Source organism: Mastomys coucha, unplaced genomic scaffold (genome assembly GCF_008632895.1).
Source record: "Mastomys coucha isolate ucsf_1 unplaced genomic scaffold, UCSF_Mcou_1 pScaffold12, whole genome shotgun sequence".
Lineage (NCBI taxonomy): Eukaryota > Metazoa > Chordata > Mammalia > Rodentia > Muridae > Mastomys > Mastomys coucha.
The window spans coordinates 91,684,530-91,700,342 of record NW_022196894.1 but is presented as its reverse complement, the minus strand read 5'-3'; the positions used below and the strand labels follow the sequence as shown (position 1 = coordinate 91,700,342).

General features: G+C 48.9%; 1 protein-coding gene and 1 long non-coding RNA gene across 8 annotated transcripts in view; both read right to left on the bottom strand.

Annotated features, from left to right (window-relative positions):
* Nucleotides 1-13,377, bottom strand: part of Dop1b (DOP1 leucine zipper like protein B) — a 113,616-nt gene extending 100,239 nt beyond the window's left edge. For 2 of the 4 annotated variants that reach the window (XR_004116842.1, XM_031364471.1), the window contains exons 1-2: nt 13,122-13,377; nt 9,626-9,790 (exon numbers count right to left, since the gene is read on the bottom strand). Coding sequence is in view for 3 of the 4 variants with exons in the window: in XM_031364471.1 (XP_031220331.1) it covers nt 9,626-9,763 (138 nt within the window). In the remaining variant the exon portion in view is untranslated. The remainder of the gene's footprint in view (nt 1-9,625; nt 9,791-13,121) is intronic. The other 2 variants (XM_031364469.1, XM_031364470.1) reach the window with 2 other exon arrangements.
* Nucleotides 13,378-13,682: 305 nt separating this feature from the next.
* LOC116086618 overlaps nt 13,683-15,813 on the bottom strand; it is a 6,459-nt gene continuing 4,328 nt past the window's right edge. For 3 of the 4 annotated variants that reach the window (XR_004117005.1, XR_004117008.1, XR_004117006.1), the window contains exons 5-6: nt 15,431-15,586; nt 15,069-15,167 (exon numbers count right to left, since the gene is read on the bottom strand). This is a non-coding gene — a long non-coding RNA (uncharacterized LOC116086618). Of the gene's footprint in view, nt 13,855-15,068; nt 15,168-15,430; nt 15,587-15,813 lie in introns of those variants that run through there. The other variant, XR_004117007.1, reaches the window with a different exon arrangement.

The following is a 15,813-nucleotide window of genomic DNA, read 5'->3' as shown; positions in this document are numbered from 1 at the left end:
CATGTGCTTGCACACATACACACACACACACACACACACACACACACACAGTCTTCACAAAATTAAGACACAGGCTGGAGAGATGGCTCAGTGGTTAAGAGCACTGGCTGTTTCTCCAGAGGACCCAGCACCCACATGGCAGCTCACAACTGTCTGTGACTCCAGTTCCAGGGGATCCTCACATAGACACAGAAACAATCATTTAAAAAAATAAATAGAACAGATATCCACTGGAAGGACCTCAACTGTCCATTAGCAGGAAATTGATCCAGTTTATCTCTGTACCTCACTCAGCGGTACATGAATCATCAGTATCTACCTCTCGGCTGACCTTCAGAATAGCCTGGGTGAGAAAGGCCAGAGCAAGGGGAACAGGGGATGAGCCCATTTATACAAGGCTTCGTTCAGTTAACTTTGAGGGAAGTCTTAGGTAGCCCAGTCTAACCCTAAAACTATGTAGCCGAGGCTGGACTTGAACTCCTACATCTATCGCCCAGCTGCTGGGAGTACAAGCCTTTACCACCACACCTGACTCTGTTTATACAAAGCTTCTTGAAAAGCAAACTCACTTACAGTGACAGACAGTTGTCTGGAGATGTGGATGTGAAATATACCAGGAGGGAACCTGTGGAGGGGACAGACACAGTCTTGATGGTGGTGAGGGTCTCAAGGGGTTGTATACATGGCAAACCCATCAAATCACACTTAATTTGTACAGTGTTGGTGTTGCGGCTCAGTGGCAGTCTTTGTGAGGACTCGGGATGGTATAATGATGTTAAGATTACTGAGTCAATAAAGCGTGGCAGGGGTGGGCCCCCTAAAAAGGACAAATAGGAACGCCTATAATTAGACTCCATGGCAGCTTGAAGGTTGGTGCTCATGTTCAAACAGTTGTATGGGTTGAAAAGCAGCAGGTTTAACTCCGACCCTTCTGCATTAGTCTCTTTGGCTGCCTTTAAAAAATACCATACACTGTGTGCTTTAAACAACACAGATTTACCTCACAGTACCAGAGGCCAAGATCCAGGGACAGCTGGCTCAGGTCTCTTCGAGGCTTGCAGAGAAGTGCCTTCTGGCTGTGTCTCGATGTGGGTGCTTGGAGGGTAGACAGAGGGAGGTCGCCTTTTTTTTTCCTTTCAAGGGCACAGTCCTATCAGATAAGTGCTCACCCTATGACCTCATCAAATTGTCTACTAATAACACTTTCTCCAGAGTCACTGGGGGTTGAGTCTCCAGCAGAGCGACAGATGTAACGGGTCACTAGCTGCTTCCTGCACTGTGAACGCCATTCTGCTAGATGACATGCTACTAGCCTTTGGTCACTGGTCACTGGAGAGGTAACTGGGTGAACTTGGTCAACGTCTATCTCTCCAGCAGACTGGAAAGGATGAACTACAAATTCTTTCGCTCAAACACAAAACAAATAAGACTATCCTGGTTACAGAATATCAAAAGTGCAGCAGACTCCCGTACAGACAGAAGGCTTATCCCAAAAAGATCCACCTTGACCTTGTCACGTTTGAGTGGCTCGTACTGGGCAACTGAGTCAGCAAGGCCCTCATCATCCAGGGTACGGGCCGTGGCATCATCCAAACCCAGGACTGGGCAAACACACCAGAACTGAGCAACTACAGGGGTTCGAGCTGATCACTACCAGTGCAGAGTTAAAACCGCAGCTCCAAACCAAGGTGCCACATGCTAACAATGGAGAACTGGGGGTGAAGAGAGAGACAGCCCAGTGTCGTATGGCTGGAAGGGGCATCTGGTCCCCTTCCTTATTAGGGCTGGGCAGTGGGGGTGAGGAATGCTGGGTTAGCTGGTCAGGGCTGGAAAGAGAGACCGCACACTGTGAGGATACTCATACACACTTGGAGGATGCCCCACAGTGTCATCCCTTCTTAAACAAGTGGGTGTGGAGTTCTGAGGTGTTGCAGCCAGGACTCAAGTCATCAGGAAGGCTGCCTGCAGACAGCAGTGGAGCCTGCCCTAAGTCACCTAAGTCACTGCCAGACCAGCAAGTCCTCAGAGTGACTACACAGGCAAAGGTTTCCACAAGGCTCCTAGACAGTGAAAAGGCTTGAAGAAATAACACTAGTCTCCATTGGTGGGTGAGAAAAACCACCTGGACTGAGCTTTTGTGCTCAGTCATCTGGACTGTAGACCTACTAATCACTGTCTGAGCAGAGTCCTAACACCCAACCCCTTCAAATGGACTGCATGAGGAGACAGATCCTTTCAAAGGTACTTAGGGTACCAATGAGACCCTTTGGGGTACACTTAGCCCAGTAGTCTTACTGGAGTCCTTATGAGACAGGACAGAAGACAAGGAAAATGAAAAGAGGGGCATGGGAAGGGGAAGGAGCCCCCACCTCAGAGTCTGGCTTCAGTCTTGAGCCAGTTGGATAGAATTTTGACACAACTAAGTTCACTATGGAGGTTGCCTACCTAGGACAGTTTTCTCCTTTCACGGAGAGTTTCCTGTAAGAATGACAAAATGGCATTGACTCACACTTAATGCTAGAGTGAACACAACCCTGAATTTACTCTTACTCCCCTTAACTGCAAAACCTATAACTGAAACTCTTACAAACTGAACTGTGAAGCTTGCTCATGTCCCACGCGTGTCTCACCGCAGTAAGGACTCCTTGCATTCCTGTGACCTTGGATTTTTGTCTTATCACCCCGAAATCCTGTCCTATACACCTCAGGAACCACCCTCGGATCCCATTTCCTAAAAAGGAAAAATAAAAAGAGCAGCTCCTTAGAAACCTGTGGAGCCATCTAACTTCAAAAGCTACCAAATCATACACACAATCGTCACCAAGACTCGTGAATGCAACTCTCCTAAGAAGCTCACCCACCCCTGGGTGCCAACTGTCCTGTTCCTCGGGGCCCTCTTTCTCTCCCTAATGCCCAGCTGACATATGTGTTAAAACCTTTTCTTAGCAGTCTCCACCCCTGCAGCATACAGCTTCATCCCGAAATTCTCTTCTGCCCCAAAGCCTGAGCACAGGTCTCCGCACAAAGTCCTCAGGCTGCTGCAGGGGGACTGCAAGATCAGGCCAGCCTGGTCTACACAGCAAGACCCTGTTTTAAGGCTACAATAGAGATGTCCCTCCTAGCTGGTTAAAATGTTAACTACCAAAGGAAATCTCTTTAAATTCAGATACACCAGAATGTCCGATGGTCTCTTTCGGACACCTCCATAGTTAGTTAGCTTTGTCAGCCTAGTCCAGGAGCTTCCAGAATGTCCGATGGTCTCTGTCGGACACCTCCATAGTTAGCTTTGTCAGCCAAGTCCAGGAGCTGCCTTCCTGCTCTGCTCCTTTCCTCCCCTATAAAAACCCAGTTGCCCCCCACAACCAAAGGACTGAGTCACTAGGGTCCCTCTTTCCTCTAATACTCTGTTTCTAAAGCAGCCTACACCTATTCCATTACTTTGCCTTGGACTCCGGCCAGCATCACTTATGGCCTCTCTGTCTGCTCACTCAGGCCTCTGTCCAAATGTCATGTTAAAAGAGAGACATCTCTGTCTAAAAACAGTCACTGCCCCCTTGCACTCCACTGCCCACATTTAACTTTCTTTCGTAGTAGGCAGGACTCTATCACACTGGTCACCGTCCTGGTAGTAAAGCCTCCTATGCCACGTGAACAGGGCTTTTATGTTGCTGCCACAGCCCTGCACTGGACATGTTCAGCCCATTATGACATCCTTTGATGAATCCACTACAATGTAAACTATGCACAGAGTGGCTTAAATGATGGTCTGTAACAGGAAGCAGCTGAAGTCACTGTCGGTGACACTTTAGGTGTCAGCACAGTGGTTCCTCCTGAGAAGCTCCCCGCAGCAGCTCTGGTAGTCGGCCGTGTCCATGGTGGCGTTCCCTGGACAGCAGGTGCGTTGTCCTGAGCCCTGTCTCGTCACTCATGATGTCTACATCTGTGTCTAAGTCCCCTCCTCCTTTTTTCTTTTTTTTGCAGGACTGGGGGCTGAGCCCAGAGTCTCAAGCACAGTGGGCAAGCCACAGCTCTCCCGACCTCCCTCTACTCTGTCAGATTGAAGTCTCACTGAATTGCCCAGCCTGGCACTGGACTCTTTGTAGTCCAGACAGCCCTTAACCTGCTGTCGTCTTGCCTAGGCCTGATCTACCAGACATGGCTCTAATGTACCCCCTCAGCCCCCTTCTGTGCAGTACTTACCTTTATCCCCATGCTTGGGAGGCAGAGGCAGGTGGACCTCTATGAGTTTGAGAGCATTCTGGTCTGTACAGCACATTTGAGGCCAGCCAGGAATACATAATAAGACTCTGTCTCAAAAAACAAAACAAGAAAACAAAGCCCTTTATCATAAGGATACCCATCACAGTGGGTTCCAGCCACACACTAATCACTTCACTTCGGCTTGATCATCTCTGTAAACAGTCTATTTGCAAATACAGGCACATTTGGAGGGACCAGAAGTGAGAGTTTTGGTAAGTACAATTCAACACACAGCAACCACTAACAGCTGTGTGACCTAAGCGAGTTAGTTAACAGTTTCTGGTGATGCAATCACATGAGCCTCACTTGGGCAAAGGAGTAAGGCTCCCTGGTTGTGAGATGGCACACCCTGTTCTCAACTATACAACACTGATAGGAGAAGGTGGGACCTGACAACAGCCTAGCTCCTGGCTCAGCCTGTCCGCTGAGCCCTGAGCAAAGATATCAAGTATCTTTTTACTCTATTCTATTTTATTCTGCCCGGCACTATGGGGACTGAACCTACAGGCTCACATGTTAGGCAAGAGTACTACCACAGAGCTGTACCTAAACCCTTTCCTTGCTTTGGATTCTGAGACAGGGTCTCACTAACTTGCACGGGCTGGCCTTGGGCTCACTCTATAGCCCAGGCCTCGTATCTGCTACACTCCTTCCTCAACCTCCCAAGTGCTGGAGGCCAGGCCAGCACCACCAGGCCTATGGCAAATACTATACAATATGGCACAGAGACTCCTTAATGCATAGCAAGCCCTCTGCAAACACCAGCTGCCACAGGCTGAGCCTAGAGCAGGCTGTCACTGCCACCCTGTCCTACTCAAGTCTTGCAAACCCTTTAGCTGGATATTCTGGACTGCTGACTGATTACAGCAGCAGAGAACAAGGCATGTGGGCACAGGGCCGGGCTATAACTGAGTGGTCTCATGCTTAAAGCCCTGAGCTCAGCCCCATTCTCATATACACTGGTGGACTGTGGTGGCTGGGGTGCAGAAGGGTAGCAGAAAGCTAAGTTTGAGGCCAACCGGAGATTCATGAGACCTTGTTCCTTGCTTTGGAGGGGATAAAAGGCAAGCAATACTGTCTGAATGACAAACAGGGTAGGATTTCTCGGGTAGAATATGTAACAAAAAGTGGCCTGTTAACTAGAACGTTTATCCACTGTGATATGACAGGTAGGGTCACGTCAGTGACTAAATCTTGGGAAAGATGAGTGTTCAGCACCACACTTCTTCCTGAAGTGTGAACGGACCCAGTTTACATTAATGAAGGCTATGCAGGTGGAAATAAGATGACAGAATCTGCTCACTCTTGCTGGAGCCATTCCCTCTGTTTCCTACATCATTAGGACAAGCAGCAAGAGTAATGTTAGGTACAAGTTGTTCTCAGAAATCAAGCCCTTTAAAACGCCCAATACACTGTTGATCCAGCACTGACACAGCCCTGGACACCAGCAATATAGCAGGAAGACAGAGCCCTGGTGCCTTAGCTGTACCCACGGTCACAGACTTGCTCTCTAGGCTCCAGTTCTCTCATCTGAATTGGGACAACAGTGTAGTCACTCCCCTGTAGTAGAGTCAGGATCCTCTGGGCAAGCATTAGCTACACTAGACGGGATGGTTAATATCAACTGTTAACTTGACAAGAGACAAACATCTGGGCATATGTTTAAGAGTTTCTTAGACTATGATAACTGGGGTAAGAGCCATGCTAAATGTAGGTGGTTCCATTCCCTAGGCTGAGGAAGGAGGTCAACTGAGCACCACTGCTCATTTCTCTGTTTCTAAAACATAGATGCTACATTACCCGCCACACACACTCCTGCTGCCAGGACTTCTCTGCACACACACAGTGCCCAGAATACACACCAGCAAAACAGCATACATTTGATAGCTTGCTCTTGCTCTCTCTCCCTCTCTCTGGGGACTAGAGAGATAACTCAATGAATAAAGGTTCCTAACTCCAAACCTGATGTCCTCAGGACTCACATGGTAAAAGGGAAAAAAAATGACTCCTTCAACTTTTCCTCTGGCCTCTATGTGTGTACAGTGGCATACATACGGTCCCATGCATGCACATGCGGGCACATAAACACACAAATGTTTTTAAGCCACAATGAGTTATGATTTCACATATAGTAGGAGGGCTATTATAAAAAGCATGGAGATCAGCATCATAAGAGTGAGGAGAAGCTGGTGTCCTGGTGCGTTGCTGGGAGCATGAGGAGAGACACAGCTGTCAGATAAGCAGTGTGGTACTCCTCCAGTGCATCCGAGCTCTCCCCTAAGCCCAATGACCTGAGTTCAACACACCAGACCCACAAGGGAAAAGAAGGGAACTGATTCTTAGGGGTTGTCCACTGACCTACACTGACACACCTACACATCCCCCCCCCACAGTAGCACAGGCTCGCCCACACAGAGGCATGACTGTAAAAAAGAAACAACAAAGCAAATACAGACATAAGCACAATAGCAGTCCTCTCACAGTAGCCACCACACCTGTCAGCACACAGGCTAGCTTTCAGCCTTGTAAACCAGGCTGATCTGACCATGCAGCACAATCCAGCAAGCCATGGGCAAGCCCTGTGGATGCTCTGCTACGTACATGGGCAAGCCCTGTGGATGCTCTGCTACATACATGGGCAAACCCTGTGGACGCTCTGCTATGTGAACTAAGCCAGACACTCAAGACTGCACACTGCAGAGTTTGACTCATGTGCAAGGGCCCTAGGGAGAGGCGGCAGATAAACCCTGTGGGTGGACAGGCGGCTCAGTGGCAGTTTCCTTCTGGAAGATGACATTTTTCTGGAATGAGAAATTCCATGGTGGCATGACACTGTAAAATGTACTAAAAATCATGTACTGCAGACTTTAAAGTGGACAAAATATGGGGCTGGAGAGATGGCTGAGAGGTTAAGAACACTGCTCTTCCAGAAGTCCTGAGTTCAATTCCCAGCAACCCCATGGTGGCTCACAACCATCTGTAATGGGATCCCACGCCCTCTTCTGGTGTGTCTAAAGACAGCTACAGTGTACTCATATACATAAAATAAGCAAATAAATTAAAAAAGTGGACAAAATATATTGGATTTCAATTAAGAAACACAGCCAGTTGCAATGATAAACACCTGTAATCCCAGCACTTAGGAGAGGAGGCAGGAGCATTTGGAGTTCAAGGCCAACCTTAGCTACATGAGGAGTTCAAAGCCAGCCTGTGCTATGTGAGAGCCTGTCTTAAAAACCCACAGAAGAGGGGCCTGAGACATGGCTTGTGGTTCAGGGTACTCTTACAGTGTCTGATTACCAGCATCCACATCATGTGGCTCACAACAACCTGTAACCCCAGCACAGGGAGGACCTGCCACCTCTGGCCTCCTCATCTGTACACAACCCCCAACACACACACACACACACACACAATTAAAAATGAAAATTTTTTAAAAGGCAGAAATGAGGAACACAACTGCTTTTTTTCTGAGATAAACAGGCACGGTGTTCTTTTCTGTCTTTTCTTTTGTTAGTTTTTCAGACAGCACAATAATAGCTCAGGCTGGTTTTGAACTTATCCTGTGCTTCCAGGTGCCTTCAGCTCCTGGCCCTTCTTCACTTCCCCATGCAGGGAGCCCGGCATACGCTCTTAGACCAGGCAGGTCAGGTAAGCACCCAGCAGGACTCAGATGTGCCTCAGTCTCTTTAGTGTCTCTCAGAGTAACCCTTTGACCTGGGCATGGCTGGAGCTGTCCAACCACAGAGCCTCAGGCTTCTGTATCCATCTAAGACAGACCTCAGGAGTAGAAATTTGTTTCTCCTATTGAGCGCCTGCCTGTGACATTTCCATGTAAACATCCCTTCCAGGAGACCAGGAGTTTCCTGGCCTATGAGTGCCAACCTCCTATCTCACCAAGCCCAGGACAGCCATCTGCCAGGCTGAGATGCTCACCCCACCCCCACCCCGATGCTGGGACTTGAGCCCAGGGCCTTACACATGCCAAGCAAGCACTCTGAGAGCTGCTTTCTGGCCTCAGAGGGAAGGTGTCGAGATAGGCACATGGGAGGGGACACAACAGCTGCCCAGGCGGTGTACTCGGCTCAATCTGTCTATTCTTCACCAATCCCCCTACCTGGGAAAGATAAAGGGAGGGACTCTCTTCTCAGTGGGGTTTGCTGGAGTTCCCTGACCTAAATAGAGATGGGGATCTTCAAACTCCCACCTGATACTCATGCTCCAAACCCAAGTGATGGCCAGCCAGCCTGAGAGGGCACAGTCTCTTCTTCCCTATAGTGGTTGTCTACCACATACCACAGTGGTCACTGACCTCCTGAGAGTTCTTGCAGAGTCTTCCCTTTGGGCAGGACAGGAAGGTCATACAGAGATAGCTGGAGCCCCATTTGATCCTCTTGGATCTTCCCAGAGTACAACCTTCTCTACATCTACACACACACACACACACACACACACACACACACACACACTTTCTCTCTCTCAAATACACACACATACTCTCTCATACACACTTATACACACATTCTTTCACACACACATACACATTCTCACATACACTCTCTCTCATGCACATACATTCTCTCGCACATACTCTCACATTCTCTCTCATGCACTCTCTTACACACTCACATTCTCTCATACACACATACACATTCTCACACACACTCTCTCATACACACATACACATTCTCACACACTCTCTCATACACACTCACATTCTCTCACACACACTCCTCACATGCACTTTTTCTCTCTCATATACACATGCCCCACCCCTCTCTTTCTCTCTCTCTCTCACACACACACACTCCCACACTCACATACATATGCACACATGCAATTATTTTGTTTTCTGTTCTAGAAGTCACCAGTCAGCTCTACAAAAAGTACAGCATAAAAGAAACAGAATCCTCATCCGATGCAGAATAATCTTTGAATAAGTGAATAATACTGACAATTTCACATTCCATCAGTACACAGACTTAAGGAAAAACACTATCACAGCCAGGTGTGGTGGTGCACATCTTTAATCCCAAGACTTGGAGACAGAGTTAGGTATATCTCTGAGTTCGAGGGCACCTAGAGAAACCTCGGCTCAAAAAACCAAAAAGCAAATAAAAAAGACCACTGCACTGCATCACCACTATAAATCATCAATACAGCATCTGTCTGTCTTCTGTGCTACAAAGACACTGGGAGTTTTTTATGCAGTGACGTGAACTAGGTGAGGGTGAGTCTGATAGACAGAACCCCTGGTTATTCTTTCTTCTCTGTCTTCCTAGCTGTTCTAACCACCACAAATCCCCTACCTTAAGAAGACAACTCTGTCCCCACTGACACCCTCCCACAGGAAGTGCCCCAGCACCTTGTTGAGCTTGCCGAGCGAAGATATGAGATCCGCCCACTCGCTGGAGGACTCGAAGTTTCTTAAAGCCTTCTCGATTACTGACGAGTAACTCCTGTATCTGTAATCGTTCAGTAGCTCCTGCTCCTCTGGGTCCATCTTACATTCTCACAATGAAGGAGGGATCTAGACGTGAGATCAGAAAACACATGAGGGCACTGCTCCAGTGCAGAAGTCCTCCCCAACTCAGAGCATGAGAGACCTGTGTCCACAGACTGGGCTTGCTGGGCAATCCAATTCAAATATTTAGCAAGGTTCCTAGCCCAGGCACTGGGTAAATAAAGATAAAGAGTTCCCACCCTCACAGATTCTGAGGGACACAAGTGCACTAGGCAGAGAGAAACAAGGATGCTGGATCTGTCTAATAGACAAAACTAATTCTAGGAGAGAAACCAACAAAATTACATCCCGCTGCTGGCTGGTAATGTTGCATGAACAAGGTCCCTCCCATTAATGGGCCTTTATCAAACCAAGGGTGTGTGTTCAACCTAAGAGGTCCACTTAGCAATTCAATCCTCTATGACTAGACTAGGAGACTGGAAATGCTTTCCACAAAAACCAAGTAGGGTACTGGCAAGATGGCTCAGTGGGTAAAGTACTTGTTACAGGAGTTCTGGCCAGCTGTGGTAAGCATGTCTGTAATCATGAACTAGGCAGTGAGGCAAGAGAATTCACTTGAACTAAGAGTTCAAGGTTATCCTCAGACATGGTAAGTTCAAGACCAACATAAAGATGTATGAGATCCTGAGGGTCATGACAGAGACAGACAGATATAGGTAGAGTGAGGGAAGGGGGCACAAGATTCTGTAGGGTGGGGGATGGTGGTAGAAAGAAAACATAAGCTTAGTGAAAATGGCCAGCCAAGCAAGATCATATATTTTATGACTCCATTTGGATGGAATACGCAAGGTGGGCAAGTCTCTCAGGATGGTAAGCAGGTTAGTGGTTGCCTGCATAGACCAGAAACAGACAGGCAGGGTCATTTTGAGGTCATGGAAATGTGATTATGGCAACTGCTGCTCAACTCTGTAACTCCACTGAAAATCACGGAATTACATACCTGGTGAATTTGATGGTCTGTAAATTATATGCAAATTAACACTTTTTAAAAAACTCAACTACACCCTGAATTCCACCCACTCAGCACTCTCTTCCCTCATTTTCCCATTTTGTACAAAGTGGCTCATATGTGGCTCTACACTCCTCCTTCCCTTCACCTGCCATACTCACACTAGGTCCTGCTGCCTCCGACTGTCCCTCTGTCCTGCTGCTGCTGACTGTCCCTCTCACCTCTGCCTCTACCTGTCCCTCTGTCCTGCAAGAGTCTAGTCTCCCACTCTCATTCTTCCCCCACTCCATGTTCTCATGTGGCACTCTCAGAATCCTCTTGCTGCCCTGTAAAGCTCTCCTCATTACCAATGTCTCCTTCATTCTACAAGGCTCCACCCTCTGATCCCTTCACAGTACTGGGCGTGTTCCAAGAGAGGCTCCTCGGGCCACAGTGCTGCTGTGTATGCAAATGAATCCACAACTCTCAGGAGGACCTGTAAGCTTTTTCTGAAATGACAAGCTTCACACTTTGTGAAACCTCGAGGAAAAAGTGGTGAGCAGAGTGGCGGTGCTTTATCCATCGAGTCCACAAAGTCTATCAGCTCCCTGCCCCCTACTTTTGTTCCCTCTAAGGAATGTTCAGTCTGAACTCCAATACAACGGCAGTCCTGAAATATCCCAAGCACAATTTGTTTATTAAGTGTCCCAGAACAAAGAATTTTGAGCAAGACTGGATCTCTAGTTGAACTCAAGGAACGACTTAAATAACTGCAGCTGAATTAGGCTGACATGAGGTGGCAGAAGGGAGGCTGGGATACTGACTGAGGCTGAGCTGGGGAGGTGGCTCGGTCAGGAAAGTGCTAAGCAGCCGAACTACCCCATAATCCAAATATAAAGGCCAGATGTGCTGGGCATACTTGTAATCCTAGCATGGGGCTCTGTCCACCAGCCTGGCCTAACCTGGGCTCCAGGTTCAAGGAGAGACTTTGCCTCAAAATAAAAAGGATGTCTTTCCTGAGAAAAGGAAGCCCAAAGTTCGTTCTTTCCTTCTCTCCCTCTCTCTCTCCCTCCCTCTCTCTTTCTCTCTCTCTCTCTCTCACACACACACATATACACACATTCTTTCTTTCACACACACACTCTCTCATACACACTCTCACATACACTCTCTCTTACACACACAGCTTTCTGAGTCTGATTTGGACAAGAGAGGAAAAAGGAAGGCCAGCTATCAGCTACGAAGTGCTCAGAGTCCACACTAGTGGACCTGCAGGAAGGTCACCAGGAAGACCTGCATCACTGATGAGTGGCCAGGACGAGAGTGCCTGGCTGCCCTTGCCAAGGAGACTGCCAGCCAGGTATGAACAGGCAGCAGGTGCAGTTCTTTCTCTGTGATGGCCCAATGCTGGAAGAAAATGCTAGCTGGCACAACTGCACAGCTAAGAAGCTGAGATATTATTCAAGTGAACCCCTTCAAAATACAGGCATGGGGAATCCCAACACTACCCAGCTTCCGTGTCAGCTCTACACAGATTTCACTTATGAAACACACTGGAGCCCCATGAGGGACATTACTGCCGAAAGATGGGGATATTAGGGGTTAGTGGTAGGCGTAGGATTCAGACTCAGTTCTGTGGAAATCTCTGTTATACAAGAGCAAGAATGGCCAGGTCAACCTCTAAACAGCTCCTCTCACAAGCCATCTCTGGCACCTTTTTTGTGAGATACAACCGCAGTTCAGTGGGCGTTATGGACGCTACAGACGATAATACACAAAGGGACAGCCCTATGCACATGTGCACCTGACACCTTTACCTTAAAACAGAAAGCATCCATAGGAGCTCTCTCGCCTTAGCCATTCCTAATTTCTTAGCCATCTGCTGGATCCGGAAGTGGGTTGTAAACATGCTTACAAGGAAGGAGTATGATGACCACAGTAAAAGCCGACAATCAGCAGCCTTCCCATTTACCTGCAGATAATGTCCCTGCTTCTACTGCGCATCAACCCCTCTTAACCCAGTTTTGAACTCGGTCTTTTATACTGAGATCAAATGGCACTAAGAAAAAAAAAACGCAAGACACCTGACACCTCACTGGAATAGCTTTTATAAGATGTGGGGTGTCCTCAACAACCCTACACAGGTTTCCTGAGAGGGGACTGCTGTCACCGGGTGAGCACCTCCATCGCCGGCGCTGCGCCAGGCCGGCCCGTGCACGCACGGCTGGGACCCCATTAGGGAACCTGGAAGCCCTGCCCAACAAAGGCTGAGCTTCCAGAACCGCCCTGGGCCAGCTAAGCGGACAGAGGTGTCCGTTCGACCTCCACCTGCGGCCCGAGGCCCGCTCGCACCGACCCTGCCAGGCGCGGAAGGCCGGGTCTGAAACCCACACCCACGCGCGGTCTTACCCGCACTGCAGCAGACGAGCCCGCCGCCCGAGTCCGGCGCCTCCGCCAATCCGGGCCCGCGAGGACCACACTTACCGGCGGCCGCGGACCTCGGCGTCCAGCGTGAGACGGAGCCGGTCGGCTACGGGACACCGCGGCTCCGCGCTTCGGCAGAGAACGCGAACGCGGAGGAAGGGCCGCGCCTCAGCCCAGCCGCCGCCACTCCCGGGAACCAGGCGGCTGGGGGCGGGGCCTCGGGCGGGGCCTCGGGCGGGGCTGGACCTGGAGGCCGACCCTCGGCGTAGGGCGGGGTCCTTAGCGGTGGCTGGGCGTGGCCGTGACGTTACGCGTGAGCGGGGGCGGAGCCTTGACGGTATGGAGGCGCCTCTCCTCGTGGGCGGGACTCTAGACGTGTGGGCGGGGCCTTGATGGCAGGGTTGTTTTGGCCTCTGCGGCGTAGGGCTGCGCCCTGGTCACAAGGCAGTGACCGAAAAAGGAGACTTGGAGGCGGGGGCGGGTGGGTGGTGGGACGGGAGGGGGACGTCTGGCAGGGTGGGTAGGGCCTCTGGACGCCTGGAGATGCGGTTGGACTGAGGGCGGGGTCTTGGGGATTGGGGGCTGGTCTAAACTAAACTAGCATCCCAGCTGCCTTGGGGGGCCCGTGGTGGGCGTGGCTTGGGGATTCCGGGTTAAAGTGTCCCTGCATCCTCGAACATTGATATCTCTGGACCATCGAACACGGCTTGCTTGACAGCTACGGAACAAGAAGAGTGGTGGGGTCTGGGAGCTGGCAGGATTCACTCTGACATTGACCATGTCTTGATGATGCCGGCTAAGCCAGCTAAAACAGCGCCTTCTACTGACTAAGGTTATTTCAGTGGTAGCCTTTTCCTGTTTAACATGTTCCTTGGTTTTAGTTCTAATCCATGAAAATTTTAGAAAGAGCTATCTGTTTTGGCTAGTATTATGCCAACTTGACACAAGCTAGAGTCAGCCGAAAGGAGAGAACCTCAATGGAGAAAATGCCTCCATAAGATCTGGCTATAAGCAGACAAACCTTAGAGCATTTCTCAATTAGTGATTGATGGAGAGGGCTCAGCCCATTGTTGATGAGGACATAGTCTTGGGCTGATGATTCTGGGTTCTATAAAAAAAAAAGTAAGCTGAGCAAGCCAGTAAGCAGCACCCTCCATGGCCTCTGCATCAGTTCTTAGCGCCAGGTTCCTGTCCTGCTTGAGTTCCTGCCCTGACTGCTTCAATGGTGAACAATGATATGGAAGAGTAAGCCAAACCCTTTCCACCCCAAGAGTGTTTCAACACAGCAATAGTAACTAAGACACCATCCAAATCTACTTAGTAATTGTTTATAATGCTCACTGAATATATTTTTTTTTTCTGGGAGAAATAGATTATATCAGATTCCAAAATAGATCTACCCAGCAGGGCAAGATGGCTAAGTGGGTAAAGGCTCTTGTTGCTAAGAGTTCGATTCCAGGATGAGAACGTCAGCTCCTAATAGCTATCCTCCCACACCCACAAATACACTCTTCCTAGTGAAGATTCCATAAACTCTCATCTCAGAGCTTGGACAAAATGGCAAAACAACAATTGGCATGTTTTGTTGCTTGTTTTGTTTTGGCTTTTTGAGACAAGGTTTCTCTGTAGTTCTGGCTGACCTGGAAGTAGCTCTGTAAAGCAGGCTGACCTTGAACTCACAAAGATCCACTAGGATCTGCCTCCTGAGTGCTGGGATTAAAGGCATTCACCACTGCACTCAGCTAGTTTTTTTTTTTCCTTGACAGTCTTCAAGGTTTAACCAGCTTACTGTTCACTGAACAAAGGGAATTGCTTTAGAGCAATAAAAAGAAAGCACACCTATTTGTGCCAAAGCTAACATATACAAATCTGTCCCAACACAATGTCCTAGCTTGGTTTCTGTTGCTATGATAAAACACTGACAAAAAGCAATTTTGAAAGAGAGGGTTTATTTGGCTTACATGTCACTAGCACAGTGTAGCGTGAATTGAGGCCAGGCAGGAACTTGAGGTAGGAATTTGGAGACAGGAACTGAAGCAGAAGTAGTGGAGGAATGCTGCTTACCGGCTTGCTCAGCTACCTTTCATATATGCTCAGGACTGCCTTCCCAGGGGGGTGCCTCCCACAGAGAGCTGGGCCCCCAGGACTGCCTTCCCAGGGAGGTGCCTCCCACAGAGAGCTGGGCCCCCAGGACTGCCTTCCCAGGGGGGTGCCTCCCACAGAGAGCTGGGCCCCCAGGACTGCCTTCCCAGGGGGTGCCTCCCACAGAGAGCTGGGCCCCCAGGACTGCTCACAGGCATTCTGATGGAGTCTTTTCTTAGATGATCCCTCTTGCAGATACATTGAAGTTTGTGTAACCAGCACATGCAGCTATATAAAATCATCTACGTGTCTAGTATTTATATCCAGGTACAAAGGGGTTAAAGCTTGAAAGACTCAAAATTTGTAAACTGTTAAAAAAAGAACAAGTTAATTTATAATCAAGATTGACAATAAATATACAATATTAAGAGCTGACAAGTGGGTGGCACATGTCTTTAATCCTAGCACTTGGGGGCAGAGGCAGGAGGATGTTTATGAGTTTTAAGCCAGCCTGGTCTGCAGAGCAACTTCCAGAACAGCCAAGACTTCACACACACACACACACACACACACACACACACACACACACACATGT